Consider the following 23,905-nt stretch of genomic DNA (forward strand, 5'->3'; position numbering starts at 1 on the left):
AGCTCTGGGAAGGCAAGACTCTGGACCGTCACTGGCCACACTTCCTGCAGCATCAGGGTACTGCTAACACACATTAGCAGGCTGGGAAACCTGGGGAGGAGGGGTGGGCAGTGAGGTCTTCCCAGGGCTGCTTGCTGCCATAGGAGCCTATGAGCTGCATGCAGCGTCCAGCAGGGAGGAGGGGCTGCTGAGGACACAGGTGTCCCCAAAGCGGTGCCTGCAGGAGCTGAAGCATGACTGGCAAGTGCAGTTGCCTTTGTTCTCCTGGGAAGAGCTGAGATGTTATTCCAAGGGATGCTAGTCCCCCTAGGGAGCTGAGAGGTCCTCAGGACTGCTCTGGCAGGAAGAACAGAAGAAAATCGCCAGCGTGCTATAGGTAGGATTATGTTTAAGGCTCTCAGGTAGAGTCCTGCGGTGGCAGTGAGCAAGGGGAAACAGAACTGAATGCCTCCATGTCCTGAGAGAAGAGGAGGGAGGAATTTCCTGAAGGGAACGGGACAAAACAGTTTGGCCACTGAATCCAGTTTAATTAATTTGTGGTACTGGGGGCCAAACCCAGGACCTATCTTTGCACTCAGCTATACCCGGGCCTCCATGTATTAATTTAATTTTGAGACGGTCTCACTCACTGACTACACTGCTAGGCTGAGCTGGAACCTGTGAGCCTCCTGCTTCTATGCTCAGGGGGCTGGGATTACAGCCAGATCTGTCTCCAGGCGGATACTATGTGCTGGCTGGAGGCCCAGCATGTGAGGGCCTCTGCAGCTCCCAGGATGCAGTGTGCTGGCTGTGCCTCTGGGTTCTACCCTGCAGGGTGGCTGTGCAGGAGGGCGACATATAAGGTGAATGGGTCACCATGCCTGGCTGGGAATGCAGTCTATTTCTGTCAAGAGAGGCAGATCTTTGGGGACAGAGGAGACTGGAATCACTGGGCAATCCAACAGTCTCTCATGGAGGCTGACACCTGAGGGTGGGGAGCCTGCAAGGGGAAATCGGAGGAGAGTAAGAAGCCCAAGGCAGAGAAAATGTTTGCGGAACCCAAGTACTGATGTCCAACAGCATCATCAGTAGTGGAGATCACAACACAGCCCTGCATCTACCCCTGGCCATGTGGGTCCCGCCAGGGGTGTGCTGGTATGCGCACAAGTGGAAGCAACGTCCCTGATGCGTTCCTGAACCTGCACCCCAGAGAAAGCAAACTGCTTGGCAGCTGCTGAAACAACACAGTCATTGACTAATGGGCTGGTCCTGTGCATGCTGGGAGATAGCAAGGGCAGATCCAGTCCCTGCTCCTGGTGCCTGTGACCTCTGACCAGGGCTGACGACGCACACATGGGGAGCCTGTGTAGGGAGCCTGAGAGGGGGAGCTACATACAGCAAAACACAGATCGGCCTTCCAATTCTAGCAGCACAGCCGCCTGGACCACCTGAAGACCTACCTGCAGGAAGATAATTCAGGGAGAGTCATCACCTGTAACCTTTTAAATGCAGCCTCAATGCCAGTTTGATTCATGCAACAGAACTGAATTACTAGAAGCAAAATGGTCTGTATCTCCCACTTCAGTTTCGGTACAATCATGCTCATTATTTTCATTTGACTCAGATCCATACGAACGTTGTCTACTTTTTGCAGAAAATTGACATTAAGTTAGCAAAACACAACAGTGATTTAGGAGACTTTACTGACACAGGGTTCGGGCTCCCCTGGGAAATGGGGATGCGTAAGAACAGGGCCAGCAACGTGCATCTACAGAGTTCATCCACACCACTGGCAAAGCCAAGGTCTGGCAGAGAGGAGCAATAGTGTGCCTTGTACAGGCTGTGGGATGTTATTACTGCTGTTAGATAAAGCAGGAAGCCTCCACTAATTCTGTCTGCTCATGTAGCTTTGTAGTCATTCTCATCACACATGGTTTCGCCTCCCTTCTCCAAAGTATTCTGCATTGGAGAGCAGTGGCAGGGTCTTGTTGTAGCATTGGGAATCAAACCCCAGGCCTCTGCAGCTACATGTTCTGTCCTTTTATCGAGACAGGGTCTTGCTAAGTTGCCCAGGCTGGGCTCACTACAGCTGTGGATGGCACTGTCCTCAGTGCCCTTACCATAAGGAAAGTGTCAGGTTCTTAGAAGTGTGTGGACACGCTGTTCCACTCAACAGATTTCGTGACTGTTTCGCCTAAATGGGCCAAGGCAACCAACCCTTGTACCGTCACTCCAGGCTGCAGAGGGCTCTGAGATCAAGCCTGCGGGCCCAGCTCGCCGTGCAGCAGTGGCACAGCGGTGACGCGTAGAAAAAGAAGCACCATCTGGAGCTACTTACTGAGTTTACTTGTGCCAGGCACTGTAGATGAAGACATGCATTTGACCCAACTGGGGAAGCACGAAGAGGAAAGGCAGGCACGGAGAGAGGGAGAAGGGGGGGTACCACGGGGATACAGGAGGAGAAGGGATGGGGTTCTGAGAGCAGTAAAGAGAAAACACAAAAGAACAGCAAGAGAGTCGCTGTGGAAGAATTTTTTATTATTTCGGACTGAAGATTTAAACACACGTCTGTTAAACAATTTAGTCACTTAATTAAAGTGTTCCCAAAGTTTATAAGGCAGTTATTTCAATCTATGAACTGTGCTCTTAGTTACCCTTGATGGTTACCCTTTGTAACAGCAAGCTGCATTTTTTTTTTTTTTGGCCTAATGTTGACTCTAAAAGTCTATTCTCTGACAATGCCAGAGTAAACGATAACACTGTGCACTTTCTGAGGAAAATGTGTGCACGCAGGGGCCTCTGCAGATGGGTGTGCACGGGAGACACGCCCTGTGGAGAGTGTAATACCGCAGCAGTCAGGCACCTTCACCCGGGGCCCCGCCCCTTCCTTCAGCTCGGATCATGTCTCTAAGGGGCCTGCGACACCGCCAAGTAGCAGCAACAGCTCCCCTCAGCCCACCTGCTAAATTTGGGGTCCCCAGACTAGGGGACCTGGCTTGGAGTTGCTGAGTTTACCAGTGGATGACCTGCCCCAGGGCTTCGATCCTGAAGAAGGGGGACAGCTGCAGGCGACAGAGTGAGAGTCCCAGCTTCCCAGCAGCACAGGCAGTCCCTCCTCCCACCGCCTAGAGGAGGATGGAGGCGGCCTCCTGCTTCACAGATGAGGAAATCAGTCTCAGAAAAGGGCAGTAGTGGGCCTCAAAACCTGGGCCCAAGCCCCGAGTCAATCAATGCAAACAAGCGGCCTCCTCTCTCCATAGGCAGAGATAAGCCCTTTAATTTGTAAATTCAAAAACTTAGCTGCTCACAACTCAATCAGAATCCCGCAGGAAATTTCCCCCAAGGACTTAATAGGTACAGTTTATACCTCTGATCTTAAAAAAGTCTCCCTACGCATATGTCTCCATATGCAACCTACTCACTGCCACCATGACTTGGAATTGTTCCAACAGAAACACATCAACCACCTCATCGGCCTGCGGAGCAGACAGAAACCCCGGCTGCAGGAAGGAAAGGTCAATTATCCTGAACGGAGATTCTGATGAGGGTGTTTTTGCTTTTGTTTTCTTTTTGGTGCTGGTTTCTCCAGTCCTCTACCTCCGAGTTACACCCCAGCCTCCTTTTTTTTTTTTTTTTTTTTAAACCAATGCAACACCAAAGCTCCCCAATCCCTTCCCGTTACAGCGGGCCACTTTCTACACCTCTGCCTCTTAAGTCAGGCATTTTTCCACCCCACTGCTGGTTAACTTTTGTTGCTGTTGAGAAACATCTTATTTCTATCTTGGAATGTAGCCTATTTAAAGAATCGCTCAAATTCCCTGCTAAGGCAGATAGTGCGTGCCCTGTGGGGAAGGGGAGAGGCAAAGGTCTGAGATCACCGCACTCTATGGCATAAAAGAGTTCCTTTAAGCTTCCAGTACCAGAAGACTGAGTTTTTAGCATTGATGTGTGTAACGATGGCCCTAAAAGGCCCTCGCACCCTGATGGGACTTAGTTTCTGGGGCCCGAAGCATTCGGGCCACTCACCACTGTCCTTCCAAAGAGACAAGTGGCTTCCGGAAAGACAGCAGCGATGGAAACCGACCGGTGTGAACTGTGGGCACGAACAGAAGGTTGCTTCAGTTCCTATTGTCCAAAAAAGACGGCCCGTTCCCGGGCCTAACTTCCTTGGCTCAGAAGTTTAGGATTTGCTGTTTTTCTTTTAAGGACTTTTGAACAAAAGCTGGACAGGAAAGAGGTGGTGAAAGAAGTCATACTGAGAGACTGCGCTTAAGAATGATTTGCGCTTCTTTGGCTCTTTCGTGTAAAGTGCGATCATCATATGAAAAACACTGCCCTTTAATTTTTTCTTTTCCTGCATCTGCACGTTCGCAGTGAATAAATAACCAGCGAAACTGCGCTCAGATCGCCCGCGGCTCTGGCCGCCCCCTCCGCGTGCAGCCCCCAGGCGCGGGCGTGTGGAGCGTGTGCTCGCAGCGCGGGCCCGCAGGGTGCAGCCGGTCGCAGGTTCGGGGCGGCCTTCGCAGGCCGGGGCGCCCGCGCATGCGCACCAGGGCGCCCGGACCCCGACCCTGTACCCGGGCCCTACCCGCCCGGCGCCCCCGAGAAAGCGGAAAGAGTCAGTACCGGCGGGCGGGTGTCCAGCTTTAGTCTCTACTTTCCCTTCGGGAGGCGAAGACATGGTGACACCGGGCTTCCAAGGGACTGGAGCTTGATCTGGGGCTGGGGCGGCGGCTCCGGGGCGGGAGCGCGCCTATGAGGAAGCGAGTGAGGCGCGCGCCGCGCGGGTACATCAACCCCGCCGCCGGGCAGGGGCGTGAGCGCCAGGCACCGACGTGGCGCGCCCCGCCCACACACGCTGTGCGCGCTGACGCAATAACGGCGGTCTCGGGCGCGCGCCCTACGGAGCATGCGCAATGGTCTGTGCCACGTCGGAAATTGTGGCGAGATGAGTGGGGAGCGCAGGGCCCTAGTGTCTAGGGGTAGAAAGAGCCGGGCCCGGGCTGATGGCGGGATATCGTCACAGAAGTTAAACCGGTCCCGGAATAAGAATAGTGCTTCCTTATAGAAACCGCTCAATGAAAGCTGCTAGATAGGTGGGGGAGGCGGTGGGATGCTGAGCCGCACGGTGCAGAGTCCCCGGGAAACTGAGGGGGTCTCCGCAACAAAGGGGCCGCCTGCCAAGTGCCCGGCCCTGCGGCGCCCCTGGTGTGCGGCTCTGAGGGCACCAGCTGGGCGACGGGACGGCGGGAGAGAGGTGCGCAGGAGAGGCTGAAGCGTGGAGAGCCTGCGCCCTGCAGGCTGCCGCCGCCGTGGCCCTGGCTTCCGGCCAGAACCACCGTTTGCTCTTACGCTGCGAGTCGTTTCGCAGCCGTGGTTCCCTCCGGAACCGTCCTGCATTCAGGTTCCACGGCCTCGGAAGGGCTGGCGCCACTGGCCGCCGCTCTCGGCTGCTCCAAGGGGTTGGACACCTCATCCCTTCTCCCACTCCAGCCTGTCTGCTCTGCAGCCAGCTCCCTCTGTGCTGGCCACAGCCACTCGCAGTCCTTTTGGTCGAGGTCTCTGATGACCTCCTTGCTGCTGAAATCAGTGGCTTTTGACGCGCGCCTCTTGTGTGACCTGGCCAGCGGTGTATGAGGTAGCTGGCCGTCCTCCTCCTCTTTAGCTTTGGGGATGACGTCCAGTCTGGGCCACCAAGGTTGTTCACTCAGTTGGCTTGGCTGGCTTCTCTTCTAGATTTCTAAATATTTATTCTAAGGCTCAGCATTGGCTCTCTTCCCTAGACTTTGTTAAGACAGTGTCTTAGTCGGGTTTCTGGTGCTATGGAAATAGCTGCAAGTGGGCAATTTATAAAGAAAAAGGGTTTAGGTGGCTTAGAATTCTGCAGACTGGGAAATGCAAGGGCATGATGCTGGCATCTGGTTTGGGCCTTGGCGCTGTGTCATCCCAGGGTGGAAGGCGGGAAGACGGTGAGAACAAGGAAGGGACCAAGAGAGAGCTGAACTTTACCTTGGTATGAAATCCACTCTCAAGCTAACTCATTTCTTCAGTAGCAACATCAGTCTGTTCAAGAAGGCCATAACCTTATCATCTTTTATTAGAACCCCCTCTCCCATCACTCTTGCATTGAGAATTCGGTTTTCCACTTACGAACTTTGGAGGATATATTCAGATCACAACAGGTGACCATGTGCAGGCCCATGAGTTTAATCCATTTGCTTACAAATGCCAGTTCTACAAACCTGTTTATCCTTGATCTCTTGATTGAGTTCCAGGTTTATATATCCCACTGCATATGCATGGATGTCGCAAAGTGAGCACTACCCAAATCTCTCAGCATTGGGGTACATCTGGAAATGCACATACTACTGTGTACATTGATCTTGCACCCCACTCACATATTGCAGTACCACTAATAGCTGTTGGCCAAGCAGCAGTAATGACGCAATTTTCATTGTCTTGCATTCACACAAAAATTTACAGGCCAGGAATCAACAGTGTAGAAGAAAATCTTGAAATCTAGTGGAGAATTCTTTTTCCCCAGACTGGGTATTGAACATGAATCTTGCATGTGAGGCAAGCACTCTACCATCAAGATATATCTCAGTCCTAGAGTACCTTTTAAGAAACGCTACATCACTAACACTTGCTGAAATACGAGGAAAAAAGACCCTGATTATCTTAAGTTTAAACAGTTTCTAAGAAATACTTTAGGTTGCTAAAAAACACTGTATCACTATTTAATTGGCAACATTTTTTTCCCTTTGTAGTACTCAAAGTTGTAAGCATACACTCTGGCATCTAGATTCAATAGATTCAAAAGCAAAGAGCTTTGTTAGCAAATGCTGGGTTATGGGCAGGCGCTTTCTGAGGAAGGAGCAGGGCCACTCAGATTCTGGTGGCCCACGTACCACCAAACTGGCCTGACCTGTGAGAGCACTTTCCTTTGCCCCTGACCTGTGTTCCAGGAGTACACTTACTGGGACAACCTAATGTAACAATATGTCCAGTTTCACACGTTCAAATCCAGTTTCACCCGTCTACCTGCAAGTAGCTTCCCATTTGGAACAGAATCCAGTGTGGAGTAATCCACCTACTCAATAGCATTCCTGTTGAGGGAAATGTTGTTTAAGGAAGTGATGAACTTGTACAGTATTGTTTGTGTACAGTATTGTTTGTGTTGCAAACAGTATTGCATGTACAGTATTGTTTGTGTTAGTATATGTTTGCAGTACATACTGATTGTATTCATTACATGGCGTTATTTGTGTATCTAACGCATCTTAATTCTTTTACATCCTCTTTCCCATCCTTTGCTTTTGGCTTCATTTTTTCCGTACTTTCCTGACTTCCCTTTACCCCCCCCCCATTATCTGTCTTTTATTTTGCTCTGTATATTTTTGATTTCTCATATAAAATAAACATAAAATGTTTAAGTTTGTGTGTGATTTGTTTCAATTAAGATTATGGTCTCAAGGTGTATCCATTTTCCTACAAATGGCTGAAGTTTATCTTTTGTAGGCAAGCAGTAAATAGTCCACTGTGTATAAATAGCACATTTTCTCCATCCATTCACCTGTGGATGGACATATGGGTCACTTCCAAGATTCAGCTGTTGTGAATTATGTTACTATAAACGTGGCCATGGGTTACTATAGTAACATGTGTTACTATAAATGTGAGCACTATAATATGGTGATTAAAACTATTAGGGGCTGGGGATCTAGCTCAGCGGCATAAGCGTCTGCCTTGCAAGCAGGCAGTCATGAGTTCGATCCCTGGTACCGATAAAAAGGAAAAAGACAAAAAAAAAAAAACCAAAACTATTGAGGATACCTAGGAGAACAGCTTAGTTGAATGGAATTTGTATTTTTAATTTTTTGAGATGTCTCCATACTGATTTCCTTAATGATTGTACTGTTACCTTCCTACTGATGATAAAGGAGGGCTTCTTTTTCCTCTGCAGCCTCATAAGAATTTGTTGGTACCTGATTTCTTGATGATAACCATTCTTTCTGGAGCACGATAGAATCTTAGTGATCTTTTAATTTTCATTTCTCTAATGGCCAGAGATGCTGAACGTTTTTTCATGCATTTGCTGACTGTTTCTATTTCTTCTTCAGAGAAGTATCTTTTAAGTTGCTCATCTTTTTCTTTTAATTTAGGTGGGTCTAATTATACTGAATTCCTTTTATGTTCTAGATATTAGTCCTCTATCTGAAGAATAGCTGGCAAAGGGCTTTTCTCATTCTGTAGACTGTCTCTCTTTCTTTACTGTCCAGAAGCTTTTAAATTTGATATAATCCCACTTGTTGATTCTTGACGTTACTTCTTGTGCAGTTGAGGTTTGTCCAGAAAGTCCTTGCCTACACCTTTGTCTCCAAGAATTTTACCTACTTAATCTTCCAGCAGATTAAGTGTTTCTATTTTAGTATTTACCTGTTCCATCTATTTCGATTTTAGTCTAGTGCATGGTGAGAAATATGAGTTGATTCAATTTTCTACATATTTATAGCCAGTTTTTCCAGCACCATTAATTAAAGAGACTTATCTTTCCTACAGTTTAATTTTTTGGCACTTTGATCAAGAACAGGTAGCAAATTATGCTAAGTTTGTTCTAAATTTGCTGTTCTGTCCATTGATCCACATGTCTGTTTTCTGCTGTTTTTAATCACTGTAGCTTTGCAGTCAAGAATTGTGATTCCTCCTGCCTTGCTCTAGTTGTCCAGCATTGCTTTTACTATTTAGGTCTCTCTTGGTTCTATGTGTATTTCCAAATTGTTTTCTCTAGTCCTGTGAAGAATGCTGTTGGTATTTTGATTGGGGTTGTGTTAAATCTGTATATCAGTTTTGAAAGTATGGCCATTTTGACTATATTGGTTCTGTCTGTCCAAAAGCAAGATATCTTTCCAGTCAATCTCTTTACAGAGTATTGCAGGTTTCGGTGTAGAAGCCTTTTACTTCCTTGGTTAGGTCCTACGTATTTCCTTTTTCTTGATACTATTGTGAGAGGTTTCATTTCCTTAATTTGTCTCTTGGTGAGTTTATTGTTGGTGTATAAATGTACTAGTGGTGTGTGTTGACCTTGTACCCTGCTATACTCCTGAATTTGGTAATTATTTATAGGCATTTTTGCCGGAATTTTTTTGGTCTTCTATGTAGATCATGTCATCTGCAAATAATGACAGTTTTACTTTTTCCTTTCCAGTACATGTTTGTTTCTCTTGCTTGATTATTCTGGCTAATGTTTTGAGCATTATACTAACAGTAATGGTGAAGTGAACCTCCTTGTCGTGTTCCTGATTTTAGAGGGGAGTCTTTCAGCCTTGCCCCATCTGTTGGTTTGTCATAATTTTTTTTTTATCAAATTGAGAAAAGGTTCTTCTATACCTATATTCTTCTGTCTTTTTTTCCTTTCTTTTTCTGTATGAATTGAGGTGATTATGTGATTTTTGTCACTGCTTGTGTTTATGTGATGCATTACATTTATTGATTTATATAGGTTCAACCATCATTGCATCCCTGAGTGTATCCTACTTGGTCATGATGGGTATTGTTTTTGATGATTTGTTGCATTCTTTTTGCCAGTATTTTGTTAAGGATTTTTTTTGTGTCAATGTTCATTAAAGAGTTTGGCCTGTAGTTCCCTTTTTAGGTGGGATCTTTCTCTGGTATTGGAATCAAGGTAGTATTTTCTTCCAGGAATGACTTTGGGTGTAAACCTTCCCTTTTTTATTTCATTAAGGTGTTTGAGGAGTATTGGTGTCAGGTCTCTTCCCAAAAGTTCTTGTAGAATTCAGGAATATTTCTCTTTTTCTTTCTTTTTTCTTCTCTCTCTGTCTCTGTCTCTGTCTCTGTCTCTGTCTCTGTCTCCGTCTCCGTCTCTGTCTCTGACTCTGTCTGTCTTTCTTTCTGACTCTGTTCCTGTGTTGGACTTCTTTATTTTGACTGTGATGTGATGTAGGAGGCTCTCTTTTGATTGTAGCTTCTGATCATTCTCTATGCCTCATCAGTATGTTTAATTCTTTCCCAATATTTGGAAAGTTTTCTGCTATTCCTGTAAATGGGTTTTTTATGCCATTTGTGTTTCTTGTGTCTTTTTTTTACTTATTCCGATTGACCTTACTCTTTGCCTCGTCTAGCAGCTGTTGAATCCAATTTATGTTCTCCTGTTTTTAATGTGTCTGAGTTACTGGTCTTTAAAAGCATCCCTGTCTACTCCTGCTGATAATCTACCCTCCCATGAGTCACTTCTGCTGCCCGTACTTTCAGTTTAGTTTTTAACCTGCATGTCTGTTTGGAACCTTTCTGTGGACTTGTTCTTTGCTAAATATCATTTTGTTTATCTCAGCTAATTTTTTGTTAGTGTCTTTGATAAGCTCCCTGAAAGCCTCTATTACCTGGTGGTTATATTTTCTGTGAGCCTGCTGAGCACCTCACTGATTTGTTTTTTTAAATCCCCTGTTATTTTAAATAATTCAGCTACATGTGCTTTTGCTTTCCTCCCATCACTGGCCCACAGGTTGGCTGAGGGGAGTTGGGAGTTTGGAATGCATTTGGCTGCCTTGTCTTCTCGTATTTGTGTTGTTTTTGTTTGTTTTGTGCTGAGCTATGCAGTCACTTTGGGTGGAGATATTTCCTTGCAAGTATGGCGATCTCATTAATTCATCTACTCTTCATGATTTTGGAGGCTTTATTCCCTGATTGATGGGTCTTGTTGCAGTGAGACGGTGCATCACGAGTGTACGTGGTGGAACACAGCTGCCCACTTCATGGCTGGGAAGTCTGGGATGCTGCTTCAAGCCTCCTGCTTGGCCCCATCTCTTAAGGGTCCCAGGGCCTCCCAGTAGCAGCAGGCCTTTACCACATGGGCCCTTTGGGCATTTCAGATCCAGTCTAAGAACCTGTGTCTGGATGTTGTGAGAAATCAGCTGCGTACCCTCTCACTTGTTACCACAATGTCCTGAGACCTGAGGACTTCTCTGCTGCTCACGATGGAGAAGCAGCCAATGCAGGGCCCCATGGGATTGGTGATGAGAGGAGAAGGCCAGAGAGAACTTAGCTTTTGCTACTACACTGATTCCATGTAGAGAAGGTAGTGTCATTACTCCCATGGGGTTTTTCATCAACATTCATGAAATACAGGACTTGTCCACTGGCATATTAAAATAACTCCGTTATCAAGTCAGTGCACTGCTTGCTTATTCTAGGCTAGCTCCTTTTGTCTCCCTGTGCTGTCATCTGATGCATGAGAATTTTTCCATTCTTACCCAAGACACAGGATTTATTTTCAGTGTTGATTTTGCTCGTAAAGGGAAAACAACGGTTATTTGTGACTTTGCTTTCTAACACTCAGAATATTTCTTTATGTTGTTATGTAGATTTTAAATAATATTAATGTAGAGATAGCTAATTCGACATGCACATACAATACTTAAAGAGGGTACACAAAATGGTGGAGTGTTACACATCTCACACATGCACCTGTGAGGAATTCCTGGGGGTTTCACTTACCTGCTTGTCACTGAGTCACAGGATAATTGAGAAACATTTGGGGGAATTTTTAAAAGTAATTCAACAGCTAGTAACACTGAGGTCAATTTTAAGAAGTTATACTTTAGTAAAAGAGGTTTAAAAGCAATCTGAACCTTGGAAAAATATCCCTCTTATTTTATTTGGAAGTTAGAATATAGAAACTACAAAAGCAGAGGAGAGTAATGCAACCATGAATACTGATTTCCTACAGAACTTCCTGGCAGTTATTTATGAAAAAAGCATTTTTTAGCAGAGAAAGGAGAAGAAAAGTAGAGATAAATTGTGTTCCTGGCTCTCTCTGAATCATTATTTGGCCTTGTGCAAGCTACTTAACACATTCTGTGATTATAATTCCACATTGGAGGCAATAATGCTTATCTTATTTAGGGATTCAAACAGTTATTCAATATTATGTCTTAGCACTTATCTCCTTGTAAAAAAATTCTCACAAGGGTATATGAATTGCTGTAAGTATGAAAAATAAACATGACAAAGACATCAAGAATAAAGAGGCTCTCAGCAAGACAAAATAATCTCAAGGGAGCCTGAAATTTGAAATTGAAGAAAAATATTTTTTATACTTTTTAAGAAAAGAATCCAGGAGGCAACGGTACAAGGACATTGTGTTACCCCTTTGCCCTTAAGAATACATGAAAACCTTTCAGAAGGCTCTTTAGGTGTGAGCATGTCATACCGAGAAAGTGTGAGAGACACCACAGAGGGGAAATGGGTCCCCTTTCAGCCCGATGTGACCTGGCTCAGACATTTTGCAGGGGACAGCCTCGGAAGAGAGCCTATCAATGACCAAGCACTGAGCTGGTGGGGTCTCCAGACCTGGGTTTGGGACCCAGACTTACTCCACTCCAAACAGTGCTGTCTGGATACCCCATGCGCTCAGGTCTTAGGTCCTCATCTTAGCACAGACGATAATGCACCAACTAGAATGTTAACCAGAGGTGTGGCCCATAGCACAGTGCAAGAGCACTTCTCACTGGAGACTACAGAAATAGCATCATGCCCTGTACTTACCATATCAGGCAGAATGTGGCGAATATTTTAAAATGGTGAGAGGCTCTCACTGGCTTGGGTGGGGAGGGAGGGTGCTGTGGGAAGGAGGGTGGACTTGAACCTTTTACATGCAGGTGATAGGGAGAGCGTGTCCCACACAGAGGCAGAACCCATCAGGCCACGCCCCCAGCGTATCCAATCTGAGGGTGGGGTGAGCACAGACAGGTCCTGCCCTGGCCCCACCTGGCAGAAAACAGCTGGATCCTGGCTATGTTTCTGCGGTCTCTGGCTGTGTCCTGTCACAGAGCCACTGGGAAACAAACAGCACAGTCAAAAGAGGATGAAAGTGGCAAACAAAGATTCTGGTACGATCACGGAGTTTCCACACACACACACACACCCCCCCCCCTTGAATAGGCCAGGGAACCCGCAGGGTTTTGCCATTCTGGATTATTCGTTAGATACCTACTGATTGAGTACTCGGAGTCCGAACGAATCTGGATTAATAAAACTACCATGATAGTGTAGGCAGGTGGGGACATGGTCCTACCCCATGCTGGGACTGCAGAGGGCACTGGTGTTGCCCCCAGGGGCCAGGGTTAGCAGGGGGGTTCTTGGGGGTCTCAATTTCTGCTCTGATTCAAGGCCCTGAACAGCCCCTTCCTGGCAGAGGGGTGTGGGCTTGGGAAAATCATAAATTTCCAGAGGAAACAGCGAGTCACTGCTTCTCAATAAACCGGTGTCTTAATTACTTCCATCACTGCTGGAGCAAAACACCTGATGCTCACACCAGAGGGCCTGGTGGAGGACAGCTTCTTACCACTGGGCATACAGGAAGCAAAGCGAGAAGAGAGGAGCCGGGGAGGGACACAAACTCTTCCAGGCCACGGCCCTAATGCCCTCTAGGCCTCCCCACAACAGCCAGCTATAAACCCCCGTGATCCAGTCTCCTCCCTAGAGCCCCATCTACAATTGAGTGAGAAATTGTGGGGAACATCTAGCTGTAAACCACAATTCCCACTAATATATGGGACTGACCACTTATGGAGTTCTGTGCCCCTCCAGCCCCCCCCCCCAGAGTAAACTAGAAGCGTTGTTTTTAACTCTCTCACCTCCTAACTGTGAGGGACCCCACAGGGCTGTCATCAGTCCCTCCGGGCAAGGTGGTATGTGACTAAGAGGGATTCACCACTGAAGAGGTTACCTGGATTGTCTGGCTGATAGAAAGGGTCTCAAAATAAGGTCATTTAATAAAGGTTAAGTTAATTTATTGGAGAATCCAGCTGTTTACCAGGAGTCAGTGAACATGAGCTCAGTTCTCTGTGTTCGGAGATGTGGGTGTCACCCAAGACTTCATGTGTTAAGATCTAATCCCCCAGAGCGAAAAGACCTCACTTAAGTATAGCACTGAGGGGGACCAGGTAAATTCATGAAGGTGGAGCCCTGTGCTTGCATCCTGATAGAGTTATGAGAAAAGGAAGAAAAACATGCGTGTTTTCCTGTCTCTTGCCATGTGTCACATGTCCTGCCTCGGGATGCTGCCAGCAGCAAGGTCATCAGCAGAGGAAGTCTCTACACCTTGCACCTCCAGAACTGTGAGCCAAATAAACCTTCTTTGTTACAAAGTAGCTTGCTTCAGGTACTTCATTATGGTAAGGAAAGCTAAACTGTAGCAATACCCTTAATGCGTCCCAGTGACCGCCAAGGCCTGCACACACCGGCAGGCTCTGGAGGACACCTGTGTGGTCTTCCCATCTCAGCTTTGTTCTTTGCCTGTTCTGGGGTTACAGACAGCAAGTCCTCTACAGTGAGTTTAAGCCAGTTTTTCCTGGTAAAGTTACCTGAGCTTCTTTTAAAACCATTTTTCTTCTGAGCTGGTGATTTCCCATCATGGGTTAATTATTCCGTTCAGGCTGAAAGCCTAGAAGGTTGTAAGCAATGACTTCTGTTAGATCCTAGTCCTAAATGTGTTTGCAGAAAGTTGCATTCTGTTCTTATTTAATTTTAGAAAAAGTCTGAGTCTGGGAAATACAGTTGTTTGAATCCATATAAAAACATATCTCAAACCTATCCTTTAGGGCTGGAGGGACCCTCAGGGGTGCTACTCTGGGACTTTTTACTGACACAAATTAATAGGCTACCTTTGGTCAGGGGGAAAAAGGAAATGTACAATTTCAGTGGCTCACTTGAGACTCACAACATGACTATTCTTTTTGTAACCAAGAACCATGAGGTCTTCCAGTAGAGAAAAGGTAATTTAAGGTTTCTACGCCAGGAAGTTAAAAAGCTTGATATGGCCCAGCAGAAATGTCAGAAGGTGACATGATGGGCCAGAATGGCTTGAACTTGACTTACTTATGGTTCCTCTGCCACTTAAGGGTATTGTTTTTTGTTTTGTTTTTTTTTTTTTTTTTGCCTTTCTTTTCTCAAAAGAAATCAGCTTTGAGTTTGTGTTGGAATATTGGTGTATTTACAAATACAGGAGGAGCTCTGGAACTGAGGAGAGAAGAGGAGAGGAGAGGAGAGGAGAGGAGAGGAGAGGAGACCCCTGCAGCCTCAGGAGGGAGGAAAGCCAGGGACGCTCTGGGTACCCCAGCAAGTGACCTTCTCTACCCAGGACCCACCAGCAGGCAACTCCTCACCACAGCTCACTTTAGGAGTCAACACAGCTGGACTGCAGTACCCAGCTCTGCAGCCAAGCATTGTTCTGGCTGTTTCTGTGAAGGTGTTTTGTGATGAGATGAACCTTCACACCGGTGAACTTTGTGTGGAGCAGGTTACCTTCACTATGTGAGTAGCCCTCCCCCCAGGCCTTCATAGAAAAATACAAATTGCGGCTGCTACATCCCCCAAAACCAACCCTTCACAGTAAACCTTTCTCTTCCTGTGTCTCTGCCTCTTTGCCTCTGCCTCTCTTTACCCATATGTGCGTGCGCACGTGCACACACACACACACACACACACACACACACTCCTGTTGGGCCTTGGTATGGTTTGCATCTAGATGTCCCCCAAAGCCTCATGCAGTCATGAGGGGGTGAGTTTTTTTAGAGGTGGCTGAATCTAGATCGTGTGACGCTGGGATTAAGGGCGTGATCAGCCCTCTGATTGGTTTGGCACCGCCCTAATCCCAGCAGCCTGCATGAGTATAAAAGGGGCAGAAAGATGCTGTGAGGGTCTATTATTGGTTTTGCTGTCTTCTGCTCTACATGAACTGTTCACTGTAAAGCCACCCTGCCCTGGAGCCAGCCAACTATGGACTGAAATCTACAAATTGGTGAGCTAAATCATCCTTTCCTTCCTTAACTTTGGGCATCCAGTATTTTGTCTCAGCAATGAGCAAAGTAACTCAGGCACCCCTGTTCCTCTGAGGAACCCTAATTAATGCATTCCACCATAAAACTCCCTTCAGTGGGACAACCATTCTGATTCAGAGAGCACTCAACGCCCTGAGGCCTCAGCCTGCTGGAGTTCAGATGCCGGGCTGCAGTAACCTTTCAAGTGCTGATCTGCAACATAAAGGGGATAGAATATTTACAACCCAGTGACCAATCCAGGAGCCCTTTTAGTGAATAGGCTAGGAGATCTCAAGTCATACTTAGTTTTTTGTCTGTTCTGTTACCTCTCAAAGTTCCCGATCCTCCCCTATGGGTTTTTCTGGAATTCCACATCAAGAGGTAAGGATACTCCTATTCTCCAATTCCATCTTTACCCCTTAACCTCATATCTTATATAACTTCAAGTTGTAAAACAAATATAAGAGAATTCCATTAGTCTCTCTTTTAAGAAAGAGTGCCACTTCATAAGTCATAGCTATGATCAATGAATTAAACTTCAAAACGGACTTTTGGCCTTATTTAATTAGCTTAGCTGTCCACTAGGTTATAGGCCTTAGGTAAATTCTCTGACTTGTCAGAAGATTCTCAAGCCTCAGTCTAGTTTTTCTCTTCACTAACTTGTGAATGGCACATAATTAAAAAGTAGTGCTGTTAGTGAAGTTCTAAAATTGCAGTAAGAACATCTGATGTAAGATCTACCTTCTTCTCTTAATCACCCTGCAGTCGTTGGCAGAAACACTGAACGCTCACACTGAAAGTGGGGGAAGTTTATTTTGCTTCATGTTTTCAGTCCATGATCAGCGGGCTCCAAGGCGGAAACTCATGGAGCCTGGGCAGGAGAGAGCTGCAGCCGGGAAGTAGGGACAGAAGGAAAAGCTGGAGATGGACATAAGCCCTTCCGGGTCACAGCCCAGTGACCTCCTCCAATGCACACCAGATTCAGCTGCTGAACTCACTAGCGGAGAGATCCACTGTGAGTACGGCTACACCATGCTCCAATCACATTTCTAAACCCATTCCTGCCTCGGAGCACATGAGGCTTTTGGGGAATAGTCCATTTTAAAACGTTTATTATTAGTACACATTTGAGTACACAATGTTGACAGTCATGCAGGGAGTGGGTACGTGTGTATAACACGTCTTAAATCTTTTCACCATGAGGGACTTTCTAGATCTAAACCACAGCACCTCTTGACAAAGTTCACAAGGCAGCACTGTTAACTGCAGGCCTAGAGCTGTAGAGTGCGCGTCTGCAGCTTAATGGCCTTGCCTAATTGGCCTTTGTACTGGTTGGGTGGTGACTCTCCATTTCCTCTCCCTCTGCTCCTGCCTCTCAGTGTTTTATTCAGCTTCTATGAGTTGGATTGTTCTAGATTATTCTCGTACAAGTGGGACTGTGCAGCCTTCGTTCATCTCTGATTGTCTTATTTCACTTGGAAGCGTGTCCTCCTGCTTGATTCAAGCTATGATTCGTGAGCAGATTTGCTCCTTTTCAAAGGTTGAGTAGTGTTCTCTGCATGTGCAAAACCATATTTTCTGTATCTTTTTGTTACCAGAACACGAAGTCATGTCCCATGGTGACAAAGAATGGAAGTGCAGATGGAGGAGATAAGGTGAAAGCAAATTTATTTAAAACATATAAAAACAAGAAGAAAGTAACAAGTATAAAGGCAAGGAGGTAAAGCTTTCACTAGCCATACAGTGCTCAGAGGAGGACACTCATGAAGACTCTTTGTGTGGGGGTTTGATGGGTCTGAGACAGGAGCTTAGACTGTTGTGTGAATGGCACAATCTGTACTGTAGAGGAGACTGTACTCAGACACTCCCACAGTGTCATGCAGGGCCCACGAGCCCTCCAGCCAGTGGCCCACCTGATCATGTGTGGAGAGGTTCTGGACAGCCAGATGACATCTGGCCGATGCCTTTGTAAGACCCCTGGAGGGTCCTGCTCAGCAGACTCCGTCCAGGGGCTGCTCTCCTGTCTGTTAGAATCCTAGCTCCTGTCTCAGTAACTCCTGTTATGCTTTTCCCTGTTGATAGCCATTGGGCTGCTTCCATGTAATGGATTAATACCCCAACAGGAAGTCTTGCTCCCTACCTTTTCCCCCCTACCTCCCCCCACCAGCCTGCGCTACCCTGCCGATCTTTCTGATACTGAGTCTGATCATTCCGCAAGACCCAGAGTTCACTCCGGTCTCCCACCACTCATGGCACCACATTCTGGGCTTCCAGCTTCTCCAGCTTCCTTTAAGTGCCTGGAGAGCTAAGTGGTCCTTGAGCAGCTGCTGCTTCAGTAGCCGAGTGGCTGAAGAGTCCTCTCCTTGACACCTCCCATTTGTGATTCCATTTGCTCGCCCTGAGCTCCCTCCTGGCGGGTGGGCTCTTCCCATGCCTACAACTCCACAGTGGGATGCTGGGATTGGGGAGGCGCAGTACCAGGCTCCAAGGCCACATCTAGGAATTTCAAGGCTGGAAAGGATTTGTTAAACTTGCAGAATTTCATTCAACAAATATTTCTGAGCATGTGCTTTAAACCAAGCACTTTTCTAGAAAGTGAGGATACGGTGTGAGTATCTACTCCGTCGGGGGATGAACATGCCTGGTGACAAGTGACAGAGGAAGGACTGGATGGTCCCCAAAATGAAGTGCCATGCTGAATGATGCAGCAGTTGCTGAGGCTTTGCAGTGTTAATCTAGTGCTCTGTAGTGTCTGGGCAAGGGCTGCTTCCGCTTCCTTTTGTTGTTTGTGGTACTGGGGCTGGAACCCAGGGCCTTGGCACTTAGCTACATTCCTGGCCATGTGAAAAATGTTTTTGTTCTTATTTTGAGGCAGGACCTCACTAAATTGGTAAGTTACGCAGACTGAGTTCGAACCTGTGGTCCTCCGATCTCCAGAGCGATGTGACTACATGCATGTGGCACTGCTCCTGGCTCTACTGGTGTTTCCCTGGGGTGTATTTTCACAGATAGAAGCTTAATATTATGGCATTTCTGCTTCGGGCTATCTAAAGGCAAGATCCTCCAGGGAGTCGTGGGTTTGGGGTGAGTGTGGACCGGCTGGCGTGTACTTTATACTTCCTAATTGATCATGTGGGGAGGAAGGGCAGGGCTTTTGTAGAGGCCTTCATTCCCTCCAGGAGTCAGTGCAAATCCAGCCTGCCATCCAGGCTTGTGCGTTAGGTTTCCCTGAGCACCTCCACCCCTCCCAGGGGGTGTGTGTTGTCCACAGCAGCTTCTGCCCTACAGCAGCATAGCTGAGTAGTTCCACAGGGGTGCTGTGGCCTGCAAAGCCACGATATTTGCCAGGCATCTTACAGAAGTTTGCAGGTTTCTTCTCCAGAGCAGTGGTTCTAAGCGTGGTCCCAGGTCCAGCAGCATTAGCATCACTAATTGCTTATAAAGAAGCCCAGGTTCTCCCCTGCTCCCAGATCTGCTAAACCAGAAACAGATGGGGGCCTTCCTAGTGATTGGGTGCTAGACGGAGTTTGAGAACCATTCAACGGACCCAGTGATCCATAGTTTCTAGAGAACTCAGCCTGGAACTTGGACTCTGGAACTTGCATGAACTCTGGAACTTGCAGGAATTTTGAACTCCTAATACCTCCTTGTTTATTCATGAGATTGCTTAGAAACTGAATTTTGTGTTCTGTGAAGTATTGTCAGAACCATGTCAGGAGATGCTGTTTGTGTAATGGTGTTAATAATTAAGAACTGTGTTTACCACAGAAAGAATCATTAACTGATTTTATAATATTTATGAGAGTGAATAATTAGTTCATTGATTTATGAACCTTACATCAATGTCCTTTTTCAAGTTAAATCTCTCTCAATTTTTTATCACAGTTGAGAAGACATTGATTGATGGTGTGTGTTGGTGTGCTGTGATTATAGACAGTGCCCATGCTGTCCTGGGAGGACAGACTCCCATAAAAGGCATGGGAAAGTCTGAATACTGCAGAGTCTGGGGTGGGTTGTGTGGCTGCAGCTGAGGTTTCTGTCTGCTGGCCACTATTGGTCTCTGTTTGGTTTACTCTGCTTTGCAACAGAGCATCACAGACTGGTAATTCATGAAGAACAGAGATTTATTTCTTACAGCTCCAGAGTCTTGGGAGAGCAAGGTCAGGGGTTGCATGAGGTGAGGGAGCTTCTAGTTGCCTTATAAACATGGTGGAAGGCACTATGTCAGAGAGAGCAATAGAGAAAGAAAGAAAGAAAGAAAGAAAGAAAGAAAGAAAGAAAGAGAGAAAGAAAGAAAGAAAGAAAGGAGAGAATGAGAGAGAGCAAAAAAGGACAAAACTTGCTTTGTAATAAAACCAGTCTCATGATAATGAAACAGTTTTTCATTGTATAAGTCACTTTCTTGTCACTGGGATGAAATACCCACCATTGATGACTCAAAGAAGGAGGAGTTTACTTTGACTCAAGATTTTTGGGGATTCATTCGTGGTACATTGGCTCCAAGGCAGAAGGCGGGGTGGAGGAAAGATGGGCGCCACCTGGCAGTGAGGAAGCAGAGAGACAGAGGAGCAGCAGAGATGAGGATGCAACCTTCCAAGTCAGAGTCAGCGGCCAACTCAGGCCAGGCCCACTCCTGACACACACCCAGCCTTAAATCCATCCATGGATGGATCCACTGGTGGCTACAGCACTCCCATGACTGGATCACTTTCCATTTGTGAGACTTTGTGGGGACATTTTAGATCTAAACCACAGTTCTCATTAACTCAGTCAGTCTTGACATAGTTTCACCCTGTCCCCAGTCTAAAGATTGAACCCAGGGCCTCACACATGCTGGGCAAGTGCTTTTCCAGTGAGCTACATTCTCTGCCCCTTATCACCTCTCGAAGATTTCATCTCTTGGCATTATTTTGGGAGTAATTTCTGACACAGGAACCAAAAGGGAAACTTGGAAGCCTGGCAACCTCCCCACAGCACACACCAGACCGAGTTCCACCCAAGATGCAATGTAAATGATGAAACCAACGCATGAGCCACCCGAGGAGCCATCAGGCTGTTGTTTGAAATAATGCACTTTGCTGGCTGTGTGCATGGACTACAAGTGTAAGATTCCATCAGCCTTTGTTTTTTGACTTATGACTGGATTGACTCTTGCTTATAGACATTCAGACTTGTAAAATTTTGATCAAACTTCTCCTTTGTCTTCATTTCAGGTTTAGGAATTACTGTTGTGAGATTTTTTTTTCATTTGTATTAATTGTATCCCCCAAATAGAATTTTTATAAGAAATCTAGTAATTTTTTAAAAAAATTTGATCACATTATTAACTAAAAGAGGTTGGTCCCACTGCTCTGGTTATTAGATAAAACCCTCATCCCTGGGAGAACAAAGGGAAGATTTGAGGTCTTGCCACCATCATCTCATTGGCTCCATAGTTTCACACAATTTTTTTATCAGTATTGGGGATCGAACTCACGACCACCCGCTTGACTGCCTGCTTGCAAGGCAGGTGCTTATGCCACTGAGCTAAATCCCCAGCCCCCTTTCACACAATTTTTAAATGATAACAGACAAAGAGGGTTAGGAGGTCGCCTTTCAGTACTTGGGTGGCAACTGTCAGTAGATCTTGTTAATACATTCAGCATATATTTATTGTAAAGCATTTTGTAGACATTACACCTGTTATGGTTGATACATTGTGTCAACTTGAGAAGTTTAGAAGTTTAAACAACTCATCAGGGAGCCAAAACTCTTACTTTGTAAATACTCTCATCCTGTGCACGAGGAGGGCACAGGGATTTTGTGAGTGCTACACCAGCCTTAGTTAGGGGGTGGGTTTGGTGGCCTGTGTACAATATAAAGGAGGAAAAGAGGTTTGCTCTTCTTCCTTTTTGCTCTGGCTGCTGCCTTGAACTCTTGCCCCTGTGCCATGCCACCCTGCCTTGGAGTCAGCTGATTATGGCCTGAAACCTCCACAAACTGTAAGCTAAATCAACCTTTCCTTCCTTAATTTTGGGTGCTGAGTATTTTGTTCCAGAAGTGAGAGAAAAGGAACCAACACAACACCTTAATGTATTAACAGAAACAGTAACATATTAGCTCTACTGTATGAGTATTTTTAGTTTTATTCCCAAGTAGAATACAGGTTATTCTTTTTGGTAGGACGGATAAACTACAGCCTGAGCTGGTGGTAAACTATAAATCCGAGCTGGTGTCTGTTCATGTCAATAAAGTTTAATTGGCACACAGTCCCACCCACTGTTTTTTACCCATTTTGTGTGGCAACTTGTGTTACAGTAGCAGGATTAATAACTGTGTCAGGGGCCAGATGCCCTCAGAATAAAGCATCTTTACTAGATGGGTCTTCGTAGACTCAGAAGAGGTACCTCTGCTCCTTGTGTCTCTTCATGGCCCCAATCAGGGCAGCATCTCGGGATTAGACACAGATTTATTTGTGGACACTAAACTAGGTCAAGGATTCCTTCTTTCACACTGTAGCTTTGTCACAGGTATCAGGAAAGAAGCAGAAGCAAAGCAGTAAGCCTTTTTCCTCTACAAAGATCCAACTGTTAAGTGAACTTTTATCCTGAGGCCCGGAAGTGGGGGGCCTCAGCAGGTAGGTGCTTAGCCCCTAACAGGTGCTGGGACCAACAAGGCCACCCTGGCCTGGAACCTTGAACTGCTGGTCACAGTTTCCTGCATGGTGCAGCAGGTTGGTTTAAAACTAAGGATTGAAAAGACAATCATTTATCTAAAGCGAGTCTACTAAACTAACGGAAGACATTAAGCCGGAGAAGAGGAAAGTGCTTCCTGCTTCTAGACACCTGGAGCCTTGCAAAGTAGCTGAGGAGAGAGATGAAAGACGCAGGCAGGGTGCACAGGTCTGCCGGAGAAGCCACAAAAAGGAGCACTCTGATGTTGGCACACCTGGAGAGTTGGAACCTGGACAGGGACACAAGGGACTGTAGGATCTCACACCTCCTGGGCCCCAGGCTTGCTGGTCTCATTCAGTGATTGGCTCTGACACCGTGCATGATGCATCTGAGAAATAGATTCCGAATTTTTATGCACAATGAACAAAGAATTGTGAGAAAACAGCCAATGGTAAAAGAAGGAAAAGCAGCTACATTTACAGGAAGGTGTGCCCAGGGTAGGACCGTGCCAACAGAAACAAAAGGTTGGTACAAACAGAGAAGTGGCACAGCAGTGGGGAGCAGGAAGGTGAAGACCTCACTGGAGCTCTCTGAATGTGACTGACAGGGTGCTGCGTCATCACGGGAGCACCTTAGTGTGCAAGTCTTTCTCACTGTTTTAATCACACGCATGACATGCAATCCTACGTATGAACCATTAATGAACTTTGAGGGGACAAAAAGGTTACTGTGGACTGGACTGGGGGATCTAACGTGCATGCCCGCTGGCCTAGGGTGATTTCCTGGGGCTTTGTTGTTTTATATTTTCTGCTTCTCCTAGATCAAGGAAGGAGGAATGGCCCTGGGCGGGGGAGGAGTGGACGGGGCGGGTGAGGGTGGTTTGTACAAATTCAGGCAGGTGGCAGAGGTGTGGCCTTCCCACCCCAGTTGTGCTACGTGTACTAGAGCCAGCTGGATTGAAGGCTCTGAAACCCTGAGCCAAAATGAACCTCTCCTCCTGTAAGTTGTTTTTTTTTTTTTTTCTTCACATATTTGGTTCTAACAATGAAAAGCTGACTGACAGAGCATGTAAATGCCATGTTCTTTCTACCCATTCTCCTGCGGATGGGTTCCTAGGTTAGCTCCATACCCCAGCAGCTGTGAACAGAACTACGATAAGCATGGACGATCTTTCTGGTGTGCTGATTCCATTTTCTCAGCTGTACACTTAGAACAGGAGTGCTCGATCGTGTGATAGTTCAATGTTTAGTTTTGAGGGGGAACCGCCACACTGTTCTCCATGATGACTACACTAATTTACATCCCTCCCAGGATTTTATCCAATTTTATTTTTAAAATTTTTAAAGAGGTTTAGCTTGGATTACCCAGCCGAGCATCAAAGTAAACTGCCTGTCTCCTGGGCAGGGGATTACAGTGAGGGTCCTGCTCTGTCTG

At 46.3% G+C, this 23,905-nt stretch overlaps 1 protein-coding gene across 2 annotated transcripts in view; it reads right to left on the reverse strand.

The window, feature by feature from the left end:
- The window catches only part of Dap (death associated protein), a 40,428-nt gene extending 35,598 nt beyond the window's left edge, over positions 1-4,830 (reverse strand). The window contains exon 1 of one of the 2 annotated variants that reach the window (XM_003466706.5): positions 4,606-4,823. In XM_003466706.5, coding sequence (XP_003466754.1) covers positions 4,606-4,660 — 55 coding nt within the window. In that variant the 5' untranslated portion in view covers positions 4,661-4,823. Of the gene's footprint in view, positions 1-4,605 lie in introns of both variants that reach the window. The other variant, XM_063257970.1, reaches the window with a different exon arrangement.
- Positions 4,831-23,905: the final 19,075 nt, after the last annotated feature.

Source organism: Cavia porcellus, unplaced genomic scaffold, assembly GCF_034190915.1.
Source record: "Cavia porcellus strain 051 isolate PalLab524CR breed Dunkin Hartley unplaced genomic scaffold, mCavPor4.1 scaffold_11, whole genome shotgun sequence".
NCBI classification, from domain to species: Eukaryota; Metazoa; Chordata; class Mammalia; order Rodentia; family Caviidae; genus Cavia; species Cavia porcellus.